We start from the raw sequence: 20968 nt of genomic DNA, 5'->3' as shown, positions 1-20968 counted from the left end.
CATCCCTCTGCAATTGGATCCTCGACTTCCTCATCCACAGACCACAGTCTGTTCGTCTTGGTGGAAATGTGTCAGACTCGATAGCAATCAGCACGGGAGCACCTCAAGACTGCATGCTCAGCCCCCTGCTGTACTCACTCTATACTCATGACTGCGTAGCCGGTCATAGTGCGAACTCCATCATCAAGTTCGCTGACGACACCACTGTCGTGGGACGTATCACTGATGGGATGAGTCCGAGTATAGAAGAGAGTGAGCAACTGTCCATATGGTGCCAGCACAATAACCTGGCCCTCAACACCAGCAAAACCAAGGAACTGATTGTGGACTTTGGAAGGAGTAGGATGGGGACCCACAGTCCCGTTTATATCAACGGGTCAATGGTTGAAAGGGTCAAGAGCTTCAAATTCCAGGGCGTGCACATCTCTGAAGATCTTTCCTGGTTCGAGAACACTGATGCAATTATCAAGAAAGCACATCAGCGCCTCTACTTCCTGAGAAGATTACGGAGAGTCGGTTTGTCAAGGAGGACTCTCTCTAACTTCTACAGGTGCACAGTAGAGAGCATGCTGACCGGTTGCATCGTGGCTTGGTTCGGCAACTTGAGCGTCCTGGAGAGGAAGAGACTTCAAAAAGTAGTAAACACTGCCCAGTCCATCATCGGCTCTGACCTTCCTTCCATCGAGGGGATTTATCGAAGTCGCTGCCTCAAAAAGGCTGGCAGTATCATCAAAGACCCACACCATCCTGGCCACACACTCATCTCCGTGCTACCTTCAGGTAGAAGGTACAGGAGCCTGAAGACTGCAACGACCAGGTTGAGGAATAGCTACTTCCCCACAGCCATCAGGCTATTAAACCTGGCTCTGACAAAACTCTGAACATTATAACCCATTATTTGTTATTTGCACTTTATCAGTTTATTTATTCATGTGTTTTGTAGTCAATGCCTATTATGTTCTGTGTGCTGAAGCAAAGCAAGACCAGCGCCATTGTCCTATCAGGGACACATGACAATAAACTTGAACTTGAACTTGAACTATTGCTCCAACATTATTCTTATAATGATGCAACCAAAAATGGACACAGTTCTCAGGGTGCAGTCCAACCAATGTTTTGTACAGTTGCAACATGATATTCCAAATCTTATACACAGTGCCTTGGCCAATAAAGATCATTGCTTTCTTCACTATCCTATTCATCTGTGCCCCAACTTTCAATGATCTGTGAACTTGCAGCCAAAGGTCCCATTGTGCATCAATGCTCCTACCATTTATTCTTATACGTCCTGCCAGAATTTCAATTCACATAGTGCATTACATCACGCTTGTCTGAATTAAATTTCATCTGGCACCATTCCACCGTACTTTCCCACTACCTACTCTGCTATTGCAACTCCAATTTTTGTGTAATTTGTAAACTTAGTAATCAGACCACTGTTACAAGGGAACAGATCTTAGTAGAACAGAAAAAGGTTCACTTGTCTGTTTATGCTGGAAAAAGCATGCTGCCATCTGTGTTATAATGCAATTCCATCACTGCTCCATTGTGACCTTCCAATATAGCATAATTATCGCAGTTGCCATATATATTCCAAAACGATACGAGTCGATCAAATCCTGCAGATGCCAGTGTTGATCCATTCGAGTGAAATTTACAACAAACTTCTCCCTCGTGAACCATAAAAAGCATCAGAGAGGCTTGAAGACGCGAGGTTCTTGGTCCCACCTGCAGCACGGCCTGCTGCGGGCTCCCCTGCACCGAGGACAGCATCTTGTTGCGGGGGTGCTTGGCCTGCACCAGCGCCATATCGTTTGTTATTTCTTTTTACCAAACATTTTCTATTTTATTTGTCAGTTCCTGAGGGACTTCGCCAAATGTCACAAAGTAACATGTTCAAGGATCTGACTAGTGGAACAGAAAGAGGCTCACTCGTCTGTTTAGTTACAAATCAGTTTTATTGGCAAGAGAGAACAAAAACAATACTTGTCTTGGTATGCACGGAGTCCGGTTTACAGCAGCACATCTCTCTCTCTCTCTCTCTCTCTCTCTCTCTCTCTCTCTCTCTGCCTCCATCGGCGTCTCAGCCCATCAATAAACCCCTCTCGTACATAAACTAACCTCTGGCTTACTGGTGCCTGCCTTTATACAGGTAAGAAATCAGCTGTTGAAATAACCGCCCGGTAGGTCCTGGCCAATAGCGCTGCTCCCAAATTCAAACTATAACCAACGGCAAACTATAACTCCCCCCCCCCCCCCCCCCCCCCACCCCGGAAACAAAATGCTATCAGCCGCAGACTGGCCGTAAAGCAATACACAGCGCTACAGACTTGCCGCACAAATCAATACACACAGCACTACAGACTTGGCGTGTTAATCGATACATACAGCCCTGCAGGTTTGATGCAGAAAGGTTTAAACAGAGCGCTGTCAGCTTAGTGCGTGGGAATTTAAACAAAGAGCTGTCGGCTGCAGCGCTATGGCTCACAGACTGTTTGAGCAAAATCTATACTTACTAAAACTCTCATCTTGTCCACTTCCAGTTTGTGTTTTTTTTAATTAGTGCAACAACGGTACCCATTGGGGTGGTGGTGGGAGGGGGGAGGGGGGGGGGGGTTGATGGGGACGGGAATCAGTCTCCCTCACGACAGAAGGGGGAGGAGTTGTACAGTTTGATAGCCACAGGGAAAATGCCTGTGGCGTTCTGTATTTCATCTTAGAACTTGTCTGTTGCTGAAGGTACTCCTCAGGTTGACCAGTATGTCAAGGAGGGGGTGAACTGTATTGTCCAAGATGTTTTGCAGTTTGAGGAGCATCCTCCCCTCTACGACTACCTCCCATGAATCCAACTCCGCCCCCAGGACGGAGCCAGCCTTCTTGATTAGTTTGTTAATCCTATTGCCTTCCGGGCCTTCGCCCTGCTGCCCCAGCACATGACAGCGACGAAGTTAGCACTGGCTACCACCGATTGGTAGAACATCTGCAGCATCTTACGGCAGACATTGAAGGAGCGGAGCCTTCTCCAAAAGTACAGCCGGCTCTGTCCCTTCTTGTATAGGGCCTCAGTGTTCCTGGACCATTCCAGTTTATTATCCAGGTACACTCCAAGGTATTTGTACACCCTGGTAAACTGCACATCCACACCATTGATGGAGACAGGGGACAGAGATGTTCCGGTCCTCCTAAAGTCCACCACTAACTCCCCAGTCTTGTTGGTGTTGAACTGCACGTGATTCAGCCCACACCACTCAACAGTCGTTGACTACACCTTTGTATTCAGCTTCCTTCCCTCACCGATGCAGCCCACAATTGCAGAGTAATCTGAAAATTTCTGCAGGTGGCAGGAGTCCGAGTTATATCTGAAGTCCGAGGTGTAGATGGTGAACAGGAAGGGAGGGAGGACTGTCCCCTGTGGGGCCCCTGTGTTGCTCATGTCCACTACCATGTCCGAGACACAGTTCTGTAGCCTGACATATTGTGGTCGTCCAGTCAGGTAGTTGGTGATCCAGGACACCAATGGAGTGTCCACCCTCATCATCGTCAGTTTGCTCCCTAGCAGTGCAGTACTGAAGAAGTAAAAAAAAAACATGACTCTCACAGTCCTTCCTGGCTTATCCAGATGAGCACAGAAATGATGGAGAAGGTGGATGATGGCGTCCTCAACCCCCATCTTTGTTTGGTAAGCAAACTGCAGGGGGTCCAGGTAGGGTTTAACAAGTGGTTGCAGGTGCGTGAGCACCAGCCTCTCCAGGGACTTCATGACGTGTGATGTCAGCGCCACAGGTCTGTAGTCATTGGAGGAGCTGGGACGCGTCCTCTTTGGTACAGGAACCAGGTAGGATGTCTTCCACATCACAGGAACCATCTCCAGGCTCAGGTTGAAGATATGCTGGAGTACTCCGCACAACTGGCTGGCACATACCTTGAGTACTCTAGGGCTGACACCATCGGGACCCGCGACTTTGCCTGGGCATAGTTTGTTCACCTCTTTCCTCACTTGCTCAGTCTTGATGGTCAGGTGCGACAAAGAAAGGGCAGAGGAAGTGGACCAGGGGAATTGAGGGGGGAGGATGGGCAGAGACCTCACCATCAAATTTATTAAAAAACAGGTTTAGCTCAAATTCTATTCCATCTGAGAAACTTGCACTCAGGGAATCCCAATCAATATTGAAAAGGTTAAAATCTTATACTGTTATAGCCCTACTACTTTTATACCTTTCTGCAATCTACCTTCATATCTGCTCTTCTATTTCCTACTGACTATTGTGTGTCCTAAGCTATAATGCCATCAGTGTTTCCCCCTTTCTTCTTCCTTATATATAGCCACATTCAGGCACGGAAATCGCTATCAAAACATTAGGGGGACACAATTTCTCACACACACGCAAGGTTTCGGAGACTTCAGCCGTGGGCCCTGTGGAGGGTAATTTCAACTCAATCTAACGCTAAATCAAGCTCAACTCCGCCTGTCTCGCCGGGTTAACCTACAGCCCTGCCTGGACTGACTGGGACATCAGTCTGGAGCCGTGAAGCTAGTGCTGCTTCTCCGCGCTGGCCGTAAGTCTGGGCCGTCGTTCTCATAAGTCCAGGCAGGGCTGTAGGTTAACCTGGTGGGTCAGGCAGAGTTGAGCTAGATATAACGCTGCTTCTCTGCGCTGGTGTGGGCCTGTGGGCACCGCTCCCGACGTCTCTGGTCACCCCCGGGCGTGGGGGGGTGTGGCACTCAGGTGGGGACGGGAATGGTCCAGTGACGGTTCGGCAGCGATTGCAGCGCCGGAGACCCGGGATCGATCCTGGCTGCGGATGAGGCACAGGTCTGTGTCAAGGGTTGCCGAGAGTGTTTTTTGCTTGTGATGCTATGACCTGGTCTTGCAATTCAAGCTCCGCTCGATGATCATTGCTCCACCAGGACGTCTCCCTCCTCCAATCACTGTGCTCTATCCTCAGTCCCACCCCCCTATTTCCGTTTCTGACCGACACCTCCCTCTTCCAATCATCGCGCTGAATCATCATGCCCCACTGCCTGCTCTCATCCAATTGGCACCCTCCCTCGATCAGCAGTCCCACCCCCACTGTCTCGCGGAGAGCGGAGATTTCACCAAGTTTTAAAATTCGGATTACAAAAAATGGGGGGGGGGGGGGTCGTCCCCCACCTCTCAAAACGGGGGGGGGGGGGGGCCTGTCCCTCTGCCCCCCCTCCCCCCCCCCCCCCGGCATTTCCGCCCCTGGCCTCACTGACCAAACCCTCTTGGATAGCCTCATTCAGCACTGCCATAATGCTCTCATTGATCAGCAATGCACTGAGGAAAGAATGTGAACGCTGCACTATTCATAGTGGTCTAATGCTCAGTTAATAAATGTACTGTTCAATGTGTTTACTGCATGATATAGATCACTGAATTACTGGATTTTTTTACATTTACTGTTACCTGGTTTGGCTAGACCTAACTTTGGAATGCTGCAACTATATTCAATCATACCATATTTAGAAGCGAAACAAAATCAGGCAATGATTTGATGACTATTCAGAAGCAATGAATGTGAAAGAACTGGATTTAACTAAAAACTGCATCATATGAACTAAACCCTGACTATCTCATTGCACCATTAGGCAGCACATCCCAACAAAACCTGAATCTGATGAAGTGGATAGTGCCTTTGGGACAAGAGGAAAGAAAGGAGTGATAAGGAGAAGACAAAAAATAACAAAATAAACCATAATGCACGATCAGTTTATAATCAAATCTGTTTGAAATATTTTTGAAAGAAAGTTGAATGGTAATAAGAGATGGTGCTTACCCTTTTAGGTTCCACAGCTTTGGCAATGAAGTGGTATTTGTACATGGCACGAACCCACTGACAAATCGAAGTACAAGCTTTTGAAACCTTGGCAATAGAAGCAGGCATGAAGTCCTCACTGTCAATGTATGGTTGGATTGCTTTGATAATTGAATCGGGAATGTTGTCCTGGAAAATTAGAAAAAAGTATAAAAGCTTAGGGGGTTGGAATTTGCTGGAGACATGTATTATTATTTAGTGGCAGAATTTAGTGGCAATGCTACAGAAACTGAAAATTAAATAATGACAATGAATATACAGGTGACCCAAGGTCTAAATCATTTCCACACAAGTCTCCTTCCACTTTATATCAAAATAAAATGGCAGCATAACCTTAACCTTTCTTTTTCCCTCTTGTACTTATGCAGTTTCCTCTTTAATGTTTCTCTCCTCTTGTTCTCAGTTGCCTTTTGTGATTAGAACTGGCATGGAAAGGTAAAAGCCTGAAGGAAAATAGTCACCTAGAGTCATAGACCATAGGTAAAAGTGGATGAACCAGTAGCAGAAAGTCATTGAGGGTAGTGAAGAAAAAACAAGTATCAGATAAATAAAGCAGAGAATGACATTGTGGGTCAGAGAACATACAAGGTCTTGGTGAAACAATTTCCGTCTCTTCTTACCTAAAAAAAGGATATGCTTGCTATTGTGGGTGTGCAACAAGATTCATTACAATGGTCTTTGATGGCTGGGAGAACATATGTGATTGTGTCAGCACTACTGTTTTGCAAAGTTTAAAAGGATACGAGATAAGGTAATAAGGAATAGGAGTAGAATTAGGCCATTCGGCCCATCAAGTCTACTCTGCCATTCAATTATGTCTGATGTATCTCTCCCTCCTAGCCCCATTCTCCTGCCTTCTCCCCATAACCTCTGACACCTGTACTAATCAAGAATCTATCTCAGCCTTAAAAATATTCACTGTCTTGGCTTCCACAAAATTCCAAAGAATTCCATAATTCACCACCCTCTGACTAAATAAATTTCTCCTCATCTCCTTCCTAAAGGAATGTCCTTTAATTCTGGGGCTATGACCTCTAGTCTTAGACTCTCCCACTAGTGGAAACATCCTCTCCACATCCACTCTATCCAAGCTTTTCACTATTCTGTATGTTTCAATAAGGTTCCCTCCCCATTCTTCTAAACTCCAGCGAGTACAGGCCCAGTGCCGACAAACGCACATCATAGGTTAACCTATGATGAACCAAATGAGATGACCTAATTGAAACGCACAAGTTTCTTCCAGGACACAATAGGATGGTTACTTTCCCTGGTTGAGGAATCTACAGCAAGTGGTCACATTTTCAGAATAAGGGGTAGGCCATTTCAACTTGAAATTAGGTAAAAAAAAAATCTTCACATAGAAAGCATGATTCTTTATAATCCTCTCGCCTGATAGGTTGTGAGACTGTAATTGATTTCATTCAAAACAGGCATTGATAGATTTCTGGACATTAACTAAATCAAGAGGATGAATAGGAAGGTGGTGTTTGATTCAGAATATCAACCATGCTTTTGTTGATATTGGATGCAGTGACAGATGGCCATGAGGGCTGAATGTGTGCAACTCTGGACCTTGATAGCCCACTAAGGATTGGACTGCCTTGGCTACCACTTGGACTAACTGGCAGTGAAGCAAACAAGAGGGAACTACCAATGTAAATATCTATATAACTAAAAGTTTTATCTTGATCTCTTCCTGTCTGCGCTGTACATTGATTTCAGAAAAAATGCTACCATATATCGCATATTGGCCATCTTACTCACAGTCCTCCTCCGCTGAGGCAGCCCCGAGGATTTTTCGGATTAATGAAAGCTAAAAAAGTTATGAGTGTTTAAAAAATCTTGAGATCAGCTGATTGGTTCTCTTGCCCGTCAATCACCACGATGAAGGTAAAACTCCCCTTCCGGAGGTAGGGAGGTGTGAAGGACTATAACACCCCGCATGACTGGACGTGAGTCAGTCACTCTGGAAGATCGCGAGGGAGAGTCCACAACTGTGATTCTAAGCTGTGAATCAACTGAACCGTGAGTCTGCAGTGTATTTGCAATAAATGATTTGTTAGCCCTTAATGACAATGCAATGAGTTGTTTAGCAATTCGGCCTGCACTGTGCTTGAAATGCTGTGAAATTGAGTTTGGTGGCCTGCACTTTGCCTGAAATGCTGTGAAATTGAGTTTGGTGGCCTGCACACTGCCAGAAATGCTATGAAATTGAGTTTGGTGGCCTGCACTCTGCCTGAAATGCTGTGAAATTGAGTTTGGTGGCCTGCACTCTGCCTGAAATGCTATGAAATGGAGTTTGGTGGCCTGCACTCTGCCTGAAATGCTGTGAAATTGAGTTTGGTGGCCTGCACTCTGCCTGAAATGCTGTGAAATTGAGTTTGGTGGCCTGCACTCTGCCTGAAATGCTGTGAAATTGAGTTTGGTGGCCTGCACGATGCCTGAAATGATGTGAAATTGAGTTTGGTGGCCTGCACGCTGCCTGAAATGATGTGAAATTGAGTTTGGTGGCCTGCACTCTGCCTGAAATGTTGTGAAATGTGTTTGGAGGCCTGCACTCTGCCTGAAATGCCATGAAATTGAGTTTGATGACCTGCATTCTGCCTGAAATGCTGTGAAATTGAGTTTGGTGGCCTGCACTCTGCCTGAAACGCAATTTCAAGGAATAGCCGTGTGAACTGCCAGCCCACCAGCCCTGAGTGACTGATCTGCTAGCCCACCAGCCCTGAGTGACTGAGCTGCCAGCCCACCAGGCCTGAGTGACTGAGCTGCCAGCCCACCAGGCCTGAGTGACTGAGCTGCCAGCCCATGAATCCATTCGGCCCACAATGTCTATACTAGTCCTCTGCAAACCAGTCCCTTTGGTCCACAACACCCATACTAGCGCTCCAGAAAGCCCCCCCCCCACCACTGGCCACCAATATTGGAATTGGTGGAGAGGTGGAATATTGCGCTGGGGGACTAGCCCTCCCGTGTGAACATGGGACCCAACGGGTCCCACTTAGTCTAGTTATTAAATAAAGAGCGGACTTCACTGAGCCATTTGTGTGTTACCCAATCTGATGAAGGCCAGACCACATCAATTTTGATTGCAGATCCATGGTTCCAACTGTTCATCAGCTAGCAACTGTCTTCAACCAGTCAGCAGGAATCAGTGCTTGGCTGTCTGCAAATAGTTGGGAGCAAACTGTGCTTCCAAGTATAGATTCTTGTGGCCTCTACCCTGTACTGCTACAGAAGTTGAAATCTGTACCCATCAATCGTTTCACCATTGGTGTTTCTGGTGGGTTGGATTTGCTCTTAATTTCCCAATTTGCAAGAATAGATTCCAGGCTTCACTGAAAGTCCTATGAAAAGTTGCAGAACGACTGGCCTATACTTCTTGAAATATCTTATAAGCTCCCCGTCAGGCCAGACAATGTGTTTCACATATCCACAATATATTTTAATCACTCTTTTTATGTTGGCAGCTCTATTGCTGTCCACCTCCTACTTTTCTATGCCAACAGCGAATAGGCATACTAGATTACCAGTCTCTGTCCTACCTGGAGCTTGCTGCTACCGGAAGTCTAATCACATGAAGTGCATGTCTCAGTACCAGGCAATATATAGGTGCCTGGAGCAAAGAGTTGGTCTCCATTGTCAAAGAGATTAATTATACAGCAATAAAGCATTGGTTTGATAACAGAGTAATCAGAAAACATTTAAAATATGTATGCATTTTTTCAGTAGCAAATTAGGTGCCTGTGACAATGAGAGAGATGTGCTTGGATGTCAAAGCTGCCACAGCCAGACATAAAAAGTTTTATCCACAAGTAGTTGCTCTACTCAACAGCCAAAAATCTGTAGCCTCCCTTTGATCTGGTATTTTGTTGGTTCACATGCTTGATCAATGGTGTATTATCATTAATGTTTTATTATTATTAATGTTTAGTGTTTTCTGAGTCATTCGTAACTGTCACTATATGTCATGTTGTTACTTGCGGGCGGAGCACCAAGGCAAATTCCTTGTATGTGAATACTTGGCCAATAAACTTACTTACTTACTTGCCATTTCTATGCATGAATTTTAAGGAACATTTCTAGTTCAACTGTTTTCTAATTGATGGTAAGCCAAACGTAGGAAAGGCAAATAAAATTAACTATCAAGTATTAGGCAAAACAAAATACCTTGTCATATTTGAATAAGCTGTCTAGGAATTTTGTTGGATCCTGTAATAGTCCTTTTCCTGGTTCCCAATAATCATCAATTTTACTTCCAGGCCTTTCTCCTGCTATTTTCTTTGGTTTAATTCCCTTCATAATACACACTGTTTCCATCACCAACTTCACGCCGAGGGGAGGTCGTTGCATGCCTCGTACCTACATGCAGAATACAAATAACATTATTTTCACTGGAGAAGACACAGTGCTGGAGTAGCTCAGCGGATCAGGCAGCATCTCAGAACATGGATAGGTGATGTGTCGGGTTGGGACCCTACTTCAGACTGGTTGTAAAGGAGGTGAAAAGAAAGCCGGAAGAGAGGTGGTACAGGACAAAGCCTCGCAGGTAATAGGCAAAACAGGTGTGGTGGGTTATTTGATAGGCAGATGGTTGGTCAAAGGCCAGAGATATAAGGACCGAAAGTGTGAGACAACAGGATTGAAGAGTTGCGAATTGTGAAACTAGAGGAATGAATGTAGATGGAAAGGGAAGAGGAAGGGTAAGGGGAGAAATAGATGCAAGTCCAGGTGGGGCAAATAAGTAAGCCTAATCATGTCACAGAGAATAAACTTTATAGAGAACTATGCTCCATCTAATTCTATTTTCTGGATGCTCAACAGCATTACAAATCAAAATTATATGTGTTTTCCCCTAACATAAATGTATCTGAATATATATAAGGTTTTACAATTGCTCTACGATAGAGGGGGGAATCCATGTTTATTAAAGAAAGTGGACACCTCGGATTCCCCCCCCCCCCCCCCCCCCCAGACAGAACAAGCATAGAATTCCTCTGGAATTCCAATACATCATCCACCAACATTTCTGGCACCTTCAACGTGATCCCATCACCAGTCACATTGTCTCATTCTCAGCCCTTTCTGCTTTCAGCATAAACCGTTCCTTGTGCAACTCATTCATTTCCACACAAACCACCCCCTCCTGAGGTACTTTTCCTTGCAACTTCTGGAGATGTCGCCTATCCATGTTCTCCAGAGATGCTGCCTGACCCATTGAGTTACGCCAGCACTCTGTGTCTTTTTAAAAAAAAACCAGGATCATCAGTTCCTAGTGTCTACATTATTGAAAATCAACTTTGTTCATGTGACCAGATTTGTGATCCTTGCAAACTATGCAAATAATTAGAAATAAATGAAAGATAAGTCAAGGATTTACCTCAGTTACATCATTTTTGTTCAAGGATTTCAGGCTGGCTAAAGCTGCATCCAGAGCAGGCAATGCCTCATCTAAATCTTTTTGAGCATCTTCAGCAATTGCCAGGGCTACATTTGCCTTTTCTGAGGCCTTTGCTTCCTCTTCACTGACAGCCTTGCGGGTCTCCTCTGCAATGGTAGTATCGGCCTGAAATATAGATAACCTATTAGGAACAACATGTAAATAAACTTCTGCAAGTCCTTAACATTAGCAAGTCAAGGACTTATCTCTCAAGAAATCATAACATTTGTGAAAATGGAACTGTGAAATGTATGTAATAAATCTAATTATACTTCTGTTCTGTACCATATTATGTAATGTGAAAAATAAATTAATCAACATAAAAGTTACAACATTAGCTACTCTCCAGTCCTCTGGAACGTCGCTTGTGTCTCGGGAGGAAGCAAAGAACTTCATCGAGGCTGCTGCAATCTCCTCTCTTGCCTCTCTCAATAGCCTGGGATAGATCCCTATCTAGGCCTTTGGCACTAAGCAAGTCCCAGTCAATATTGGGGAAGTTGAAGTCACCTAAGACAACTCTTTCTGTCTTTCTTTATCATCTTTCTGTTATCTCTGTACATATCTGTTCCTCTATTTCCCGTTTGCTATTGGGGGTCTCTCTAATCACAAACTCAATCTACCTCTATTGCCCTAAATGAGTATTGCCCTAAGGGAGTGCAGAGAAGGTTCAAGGGAGTGCAGAGAAGGTTCACCAGACTGATTCCTGGGATGTCAGGACTGTCTTATGAAGAAAGACTGGATAGACTTGGTTTATACTCTCTAGAATTTAGGAGATTGAGAGGGGATCTTATAGAAACTTACAAAATTCTTAAGGGGTTGGACAGGCTAGATGCAGGAAGATTGCTCCCGATGTTGGGGAAGTCCAGGACAAGGGGTCACAGCTTAAGGATAAGGGGGAAATCCTTTAAAACCGAGATGAGAAGAACTTTTTTCACACAGAGAGTGGTGAATCTCTGGAACTCCCTGCCACAGAGGGTAGTCGAGGCCAGTTCATTGGCTATATTTAAGAGGGAGTTAGATGTGGCCCTTGTGGCTAAGGGGATCAGAGGGTATGGAGAGAAGGCAGGTACGGGATACTGAGTTGGATGATCAGCCATGATCATATTGAATGGCGGTGCAGGCTCGAAGGGCCGAATGGCCTACTCCTGCACCTAATTTCTATGTTTCTATGTTTCTATGATATGGATGTATATGGAGAGGTTGTGAAGGTTCGGACTTTATTCCTTGGAGTGCAGGAGCCTGAGTGGTGATCTTATAGAGGTGTATGAAATCATGAGGGGAATAGATTGGGTAAATGCAGAAATACTCTTTCCTTGGGTAGGGCAATCAAGAACGTGAGCATTGATTTAAGGTGAGAGGGGCCACGTTTTCACAGATGCTGATGGGTATATGAGACAAGCTGCTAGATGAAGTACATGCAGGGTTAATACATTTTAAATGATATTTGGACAGGTATATAAATAGGCAAGGTTTTGAGGCATATAGGCCAAATGTGGGAAAATTGTACTAATTTGGATGGGGCATTATGGTCGGCATGGGTGAGTTGGGGCAAAGGGCCTGTTTCTATGCTGTATGACTATGACTCTATTAATATTTTTGGGAATGATGAGACCAGCAGTATTCTAACTTGCAGTGTTTCGTACTTCAATATTTTCTGCTCTCATTTTAGGTTTTGTCAAGCTGTCCATTACATTTCCTGTACCTTTATTTTTTCCATGGTTGTTACAGTATCATGTGCTGCCTCCTCCAGAAGGGGTCTCATTGATTCCAACTCTTCCTGCATTTTCAACACATCTTCTGCAGTGCGTAATAACTACATCAGAAAATAAAATGCAGGAGAAATTTCACTCAAGGCATTCTACATTGCATACACTGACAGACTATCACTGTTTAGTTGTTTAGAAAATAGAGTATTGGACATTATGGCCCCTTCAGCCTGATCTGCCATTTAATAATTGGTCTGCCATAAATTTGCCATTTATGATTGGTCTAATCTTTGGCTTCAATTGATCCCATAACCCTTAATTCTCCTATCTACCTCACTCTTTCTTCTATATACACAATGGTTTAAGCATTATGGGGTAGACAATTCTAAAGAATCACAACCCTCCTTTTAATTTTTTTAATTTTTTTTTTTAAATTTGTTTATTTTATTAGAAGTTAATACAATACAAAACAATACAGTGGCACCTAATTTTAGGTGCCAACTATGTCATACCGTAATCCATTCTATGTACAACCTCTAGAAGGAGAAGGAAGTAAGCAAGACAAGAAAAAGAAAACAATAGAAAGGGGAAAGAGTGGAAAAATAGATGGTAGAAAGTAGAAAAATGTGAAGTGTGTATATAAAAAATAAAAATAAAAAAATAAAATAAAAAAGAAAAGGTGGAAAGTAGAAATAGAAGAGAAGGCCCCTTAAAAGAGAATTTTTCAAATCTATATTCGGAGATGTAGATCTATCCACGTCATGAACTGAAATCAGCAATCCTTATGGTACCGCTGCATCACATGATTCCAAAAAGTCGATGAAGGAGACCAACTCCTTAAGAATTGGTCATATTTATCTATTAGTCGGAGTCTCATTTCTTCAAGGCGTGCTATGTCCATCATATTCCAAATCCAGATTTTAACAGTTGGTATGGCTGTATTTTTCCAAAATTTAAGTATCAATTTCTTTCCAATTATTAACCCATAATTAAAAAAAACATTTTGGTCTTTATTTAAATTGGTATCTTCTCCTATTATTCCAAATATAATCCATTCCATTTTGGGTTCTATTCTTGACTTGAAGAGCTTTGTAAATATATCAAATATATCACTCCAAAATTTATTCAACTTTGTACATCCTACAAATGAATGTGTTATATTAGCGTTTTGAAACAAACATTTATCGCATCTGGGAGAGACGTTTGGATAAAATTTATTCAACCTCGTTTTTGAATAATATAGTCTATGTAATAATTTGAATTGAATTAAATTATGTCTTGTATTAATAGAACAGTTATGTGTATTCATCAAATACTTTTCCCATCTATCCTTCGAGATCTTTATCATTAGCTCATGTTCCCAATCTTCCCTTAGTGCTTCTGTTGAGGGTGATTCTCTATATAATATATTATTATAAAAGTATGATATTAATTTTTGTGAATCAGCCTTAATATTCATTGCTTCTTCTAAAGGGTCTAAAAATATAGTTTGAAATCTAAGTGTATATTTCTTCATAAAGTCACATACCTGTATATATTTAAAATATTGATTATCCTTCAATTTAAATTTAAATTTAAATTGTTGAAATGATAACAGTTTACCCAATTCATACATATCCCCAACTTTCCTAATCCCCAGTCTATCCCATTGTTGATATGTGTTGTCGATGAGAGAAGGTTTGAATGCGGGGTTGTTCAATAGTGGGGTTAGTACTGATAAATTATTTAATTTCAAGGATACTTTTATTTGTTTCCAAATTCTTATTATATTGTGAATAATTGGGTTCTTCTTATATATTATACTATTCAATTTTATCGGTGAGATCAGGATCGTTCCTATATCGTGCGGATAGCACTCCTCTTTCTCCATTCTTATCCACTCCAACTGCTGAGTGGAACTATCCAGCCAGTACATTATGTTCTTAATATGCACTGCCCAGTAGTAATACATAGTTAGGTAATGATAAACCCCCAACTTCTTTAGATTTGCACAAATGCTTTCGTTGAATTCTATGTGTTCTGTAATCCCATATAAAATTAGTGATAGTGTAATCTAGTTTTTTGAAAAAATATTTTAGAATATATATTGGGATCGCTTGAAACAAATATATTAATTGTGGTAAGAAAGTCATTTTTATAGCGTTAATTCTACCTATTAATGAGAGCGGAAGTGTTTTCCAAAATTTAATCATATCATTCAGTTTATTTAATAGTGGTATAAAATTGGCACTAAATAATGATTTGTGTCTTCTCGTAATTTGAATACCCAGATACTTGAATTTTTCTGTTGCAATTTTGAAGGGGAATTTTAGTAAATGTCTCGAATCCTGTGGTTTTAAAGACATAATTTCGCTTTTATTCCAATTTATTCTATATCCTGAAAAAGAGCCGAATTCCTCAATTAGTGTTAATAAGGTGGGTATACTCGTTTGTGTATTAGTAATATATAAAAGAATATCATCAGCATATAGTGAAATTTTATTCTTTGAATCCTTAGTGTTATATCCGTGAATATTCGGGTGATTTCTAATCCTTTCGGCCAACGGTTCTATCATAAGGGCAAATAGCAATGGTGATAAGGCACACCCTTGCCTATTACCCCTTGATAAGTAAAATTTTGGAGATAGCGTATTGTTAGTTAATATTCTTGCCGTAGGTCTATCGTAAAGTAGTTTAACCCATCTAATAAAATTCTCTCCCATATTGAATTTTTGGAGTACCTTGTATAAATACTGCCATTCTACTTGATCATATGCCTTCTCTGCATCCAGCGTGACAACTGAAATATCTTCATTGTCCTCATTATGAAAGTACATTATATTGAAAAGCCTTCTCAAATTATTAAATGATTGTCTTTTGGGTATAAATCCCGTTTGATCCGTATTTATTAAATTGTTAATATAATTATTTAGCCTTCTAGCTAGAATCTTTGCTAAAATTTTCTGATCCGTATTTAGTAGTGAAATAGCTCTATAAGAACCCGGTTCATCTAAATCTTTATCTTTTTTTGGTATAAGTGTTATTGTTGCTTCTGCTAGGGTTTCTGGTAGTTTATTTTCGGTATAAGCCTGCGTCTATAAATTGAATAATCTTGGTATAATTGACTCCTGAAATCTTTTATAAAATTCATTACTAAAACTGTCTGGTCCTGGGGTCTTCCCATTTTTCAGTGAGTTTATTATTTGTTTTATTTCTTCACTAGTAATCCGTGCTCCTAATTGCTCTTGTTCTAAACTATCCAATTTTGGGAGCTTGCAATTATCTAAAAAATTTGTAATTTTACTTACATCTGTATTTATTTTAGATGTATATAAATTGTGATAAAATTGGGCAAACCTCTTATTAATATCCTTAGGCAGTGTTAAAAACTCACCCTTATCCGATTTAATTTTAGTAATAGTTTTTTCCTTTTCTCGTTGCTTCAGTTGCCTCGCAAGTAGTTTATGTGGCTTATCCCCAAATTCAAAGTGTGCTTGTTTTGAAATTTGGAATAATCTTATTACTCTAGCCGATAGTATTCTATTAACTTTATATTTCAATAAAGTTATCTTATTATGTTTATTTATGGTTGGGTCAGTTGCATTGTCCAGTTCTAGTGGTTTTATTTTCTGTTCTATCCGCTGAAGTTCTCTTTTATTTTCCTTATTTTGAAAACTTTGGTAAGAAATTATGATGCCGCAAATATATGCCTTGAAGGTTTCCCATAATAGCGGTGCAGAAATACCCGGCGTGTCATTTACTTTGAAAAAAAGTTTTATTTGTTCTTTTATATACTCATAACCCTACGGGTTATTTAATATATGTACATTGAATCTCCAAAAAGGTTTTATACTCGGCATTCCCTCAATTTTAAGTATAAAAGTCAATGGTGAATGATCAGAAATAATACTATTATGATATGATGGTTTATTCGTATACGGGATTAATTTTGTGTGCAATAAAAAATAGTCAATTCGCGAATAAGTTTTGTGAACTGATGAATAAAATGAGTATTCCCTACCGCTTGGATTTGCTATTCTCCAAATATCAGCTATGTTATTATTTTTTATATGTATTTAAAAATTCACAGGTCTTAGTTTTAACAAGACGCTTCCCTAGCTTTATTGATTTATCTAAGTATGGATCTATAACACAGTTAAAATCTCCCCCCATTATTATATTTTGATAATTATGCTCTGCGATTAAATCTATTATTTTCCTAAAAAATTGTGGGTTATCAAAATTAGGCGCGTAAATATTTATCATAGTTAATGGTGTATTGTAAATTTCTCCCGTGACTATAACATATCTTCCCTCTTTATCAGATATAGATTTCTTTAATTTAAAAGGTATACCCTTCCGAATTATAATAGCCGTGCCTCTTGCTTTGGAGGTGAATGAGGAGTAATAGGTTTGACCTATCCAATTTGCCCTTAATCTGATCTGAGTTTGTTGTTTCAGATGTCTCTTGTAGGAAAGCAATATCCATATTTAATGATTTTAATTGTGCCAGAATTTCACCCCTCTTAATTGGCTCATTCGCACCTCTGATGTTCCAACTACAGAAGGTGAGACCTCCGATCACAACCCTCCTTGAAATGAAATTGTCCCTCATTACAGTTGTGATCAATTGTTATATTGAGACTCTCTCTCCTTATTCCAGGTTCCAGCACCAGGATATAAAATCCTTCCACAGCTTCCCAGTCAAGCCCATAGAAAATCTGGTGGTTTGAGCCTTATATTTATGTCTCCTGAGCACAAAGGAGACATGGATGTTTTCTTTTTGACATTGTCAAGATACAAGCATACTCAATACTATATATGCAGTATTTTGTACAAAAAAAGCATTGCATGCTACCTGAATCTTATGCCCAAATGAGATTATCCCTCATTCCTCTGAACTCCGGAGAGGTTATAGACATATTTTGCTCAATCTTTACTCTAAAATACCACGTTATCGCAGGATCAATCTAGTTAGGTGGCTCTAAGGCAAACATTCTTAAATAAAGAGACCAAAACCACATGCAATGTTCCCGGTGTCATCTCACTTGTGTCCCATCCCATTGCAGTAAAGACAATTATTTCATATGTCATAATTACCTGTTGTATTTGTATGCTGATTTTGTGTTTCTTGTATAAGCGCATCCAGATCTTTCTGGTATTGATATTTTTGTCTCATTTAAATGAAAATCTGTTTTTCTATTCTTACTACTAAAGTGGTGAACCTACACTTACAACATACTAAACTGCCACATTTTTACCCACTCACTTAACCTTCTATATCCCTTGTTCCAGATTCTGTGTCTCCTCACAATTTACTTTCCCACCTCCCTTTGTATCGTTGACATTTACATCAGATCCCTTCATAGTATCACAGAATATTGCAGCAAAGAAATTACCCTTTTCAGCAAACCTCGTCTATGATGTCCATCTAATCCCATTTGCCTGCATTAGGCACGTATCTCCTTACACCTTTCTTATGCAAGTACCTGTCCAAATGCCTTTTAAAGATTGGCCTCTACCACATTCTTGTTCCAGATAACCAGCACCCCATGTAAAATGCTCACCCTTCAGATCTCCTTTGAATTTCTCCCTTCTTACCTTAATCCTGTGCCTTCTAATTCGAAATTCCCCTGCTCTCGGAAAAATACTCTGGACATCTATTCTGTCTATGCCCCTCACTATTTTATAAATCTTTAAGGTGACCTCTTGGTCTCTCCTTATAAACCACATCTCTCGATTCCAGGCAACATGCTGATGAATTTCTTCTGCACTCTCTGTTTCTACCACATCCTTCCTATAACAAGGTGACCAGAACTATACACTGTACTCCATGCATTATAACCAATGTTTGTAAACTCTTATACTCTATAACCCCGCCCACAGAGGCAAGCATACTAAATATATTCTTCACTGCCTTATTTGCCTGTGCCATCACTCTCAGCGAGCGTGGACTTGTACCCAAAGTCTCCTTTGTACATCAACACTCCTGCCATTTACCCTATATATGATAAGGGAGTTTCTCAAAGTGCATACCTCATACTTGTCTGGATTAAATTCTGACTTAATCCGTTCAATTTTCCAGCTGTTCTATGCCCCATTGTGTCCTCAGACATGTTCTTCGCTATCTATGACCCCACCATGTTGTACCATCTATGAAAGTATTAATTGGGCTACCTATATTGTTATCCAAGATAGATATATATATATATATATATATATAGATATAGATATAGATATAGATATAGATATAGATATAGATATAGATAGATATAGATAGATATAGATAGATATAGATAGATATAGATAGATATATATATAATATATATATATAATATATAATATTGTAAACAACAAAGGTCCCCAGGTCGTTCCCTGTAGAACATCACTTGTTCCAAACCTCAGTCAGCTGAACTATCTATCTACCACTTCCTTTGCTCCAATCACAAAGCCAGTTTTAGATGCATGTTGCCAACATCTCATATTCCTTGTGCCTCAACCTTCTGGACCAGCTTGCTATGGGGGACCTTGTCAAGAGCCTTTCTGAAGTCCTAATAAGCCATGCTTTCATCGATTTTCTTAATTAGTTTCATCTAAGTTATTAACATGAACTGTAAACAGCTGAAGCCCCTGAAATAATTTTGTTTTCTGTCAGTTCGGCAATCCTCGATCCATGCTAAGATGTTACATTCAATGCCATAAACCTTCAACATGTATGCATAACACTTTATGCTTTTTGTAAATCCAAATATACTGTATCCATAAATTAAATATTATCAAGCAGGTGGTTATATCCTCAAAGAATACTCACAAATAAGTCAAATGCTATATCTATCTCATAGAATCACGTGACTAAAATGTTATAATCTCCTAGCAGTCTTGTTGGACTGAAACATAGTTTTAGACTTTAGACTTTACTTTAAAGATACAGCATGGAAACAGGTCCTTCAGTCCACCGAATCCGCGCCATCCAGCGATTACTCCATACACTAATACTATCCTACACATGAGGGACAATTTTTTACAATTTCACCAAAGCCAAATAACCTGCAAATCTGTACATATTTTGAGTGTGGGAGGAAACTGGAGCACCTGAAGAAAACCCACATGGTCACAGGAAGAACATACAAACTCTGTTCAGCCAGCTCCCATGCTCAGGATCGAACCTGGGTCTCTGGTGCTGTAAGGCAGCAACTCTACCGCTGCGCCACTGTGCCACCCACAAAGTTCTTATGTGTAATGTGTAATGATATAATCCTAATCACTGTAGCTCTCTTCTTCAAACTTCCAAGCTTGGCAACACATGTATTACATATGGGCTCGCCTCAATATGTGAATAGAACATGCCTCAAGCAGGATGGAAATTGAAACTTTACATAATCTGGGAACACAAAAGAGAAGTTTCTCGACGCCACAGCTGTGTCTGAGACCTTGCATACTATTGTATAAAATGTCTCGATCGCAAGGCAATAACTCAGAAGACGGGCAAACTATGTGGTGGAAGAAGAGAGGAAACATGTACCTTTAGTTCTTTAGCCATGGATCTGTCCGTCAACAACAGGTTTTCAGCAATCACTGTGCCACATTTTTCTTGGAGTCCCTGCCATGTAAGCACTCCCAGTAATCATCTGGCTATATTCTAGCTCAGCACATGTCAATAATAAAACCTAGAATCTACCTGCTCTTCATGAAGAAAATTCTACGGGACCTAAAAATCTTAATATCGGATCTTTAGTTTGACACAACAACATACACAGCATTGAGTACTTTACCTTATCTAGGCCCTGCTTCATCCTGATTTTATCTGTTGTCAGTGTTTGTATCTTTATAGCGATTAGTACAGAGAAGAGGTTGAGCAAATCCAGGTAGCTCTTAGGTGTGATGTAGTTGTATCTGGAAAGCTCACGCCTATACTGCAAGGACTTTATTGCGACTGTTTGGTGAATTGAGACACACATCTCAACCTAGGGAGAAGCAATAAAGAAAAATCGATTTTCCATATGGA

At 40.9% G+C, this 20968-nt stretch overlaps 1 protein-coding gene across 1 annotated transcript in view; it reads right to left on the bottom strand.

Annotated features, from left to right (window-relative positions):
* dnah1 (dynein axonemal heavy chain 1) overlaps positions 1 to 20968 on the bottom strand; it is a 223664-nt gene that overhangs the window by 45729 nt on the left and 156967 nt on the right. Inside the window, exons 52-56 of the mRNA XM_033036813.1 lie at positions 20736 to 20927; positions 12981 to 13091; positions 11219 to 11404; positions 10009 to 10200; positions 5800 to 5967 (exon numbers count right to left, since the gene is read on the bottom strand). Of these exons, the coding sequence (XP_032892704.1) occupies positions 5800 to 5967; positions 10009 to 10200; positions 11219 to 11404; positions 12981 to 13091; positions 20736 to 20927 (849 nt within the window). The remainder of the gene's footprint in view (positions 1 to 5799; positions 5968 to 10008; positions 10201 to 11218; positions 11405 to 12980; positions 13092 to 20735; positions 20928 to 20968) is intronic.

This window comes from Amblyraja radiata, chromosome 18 (assembly GCF_010909765.2).
Source record: "Amblyraja radiata isolate CabotCenter1 chromosome 18, sAmbRad1.1.pri, whole genome shotgun sequence".
Lineage (NCBI taxonomy): Eukaryota > Metazoa > Chordata > Chondrichthyes > Rajiformes > Rajidae > Amblyraja > Amblyraja radiata.
This window is presented reverse-complemented; position numbering and strand designations above follow the sequence as displayed.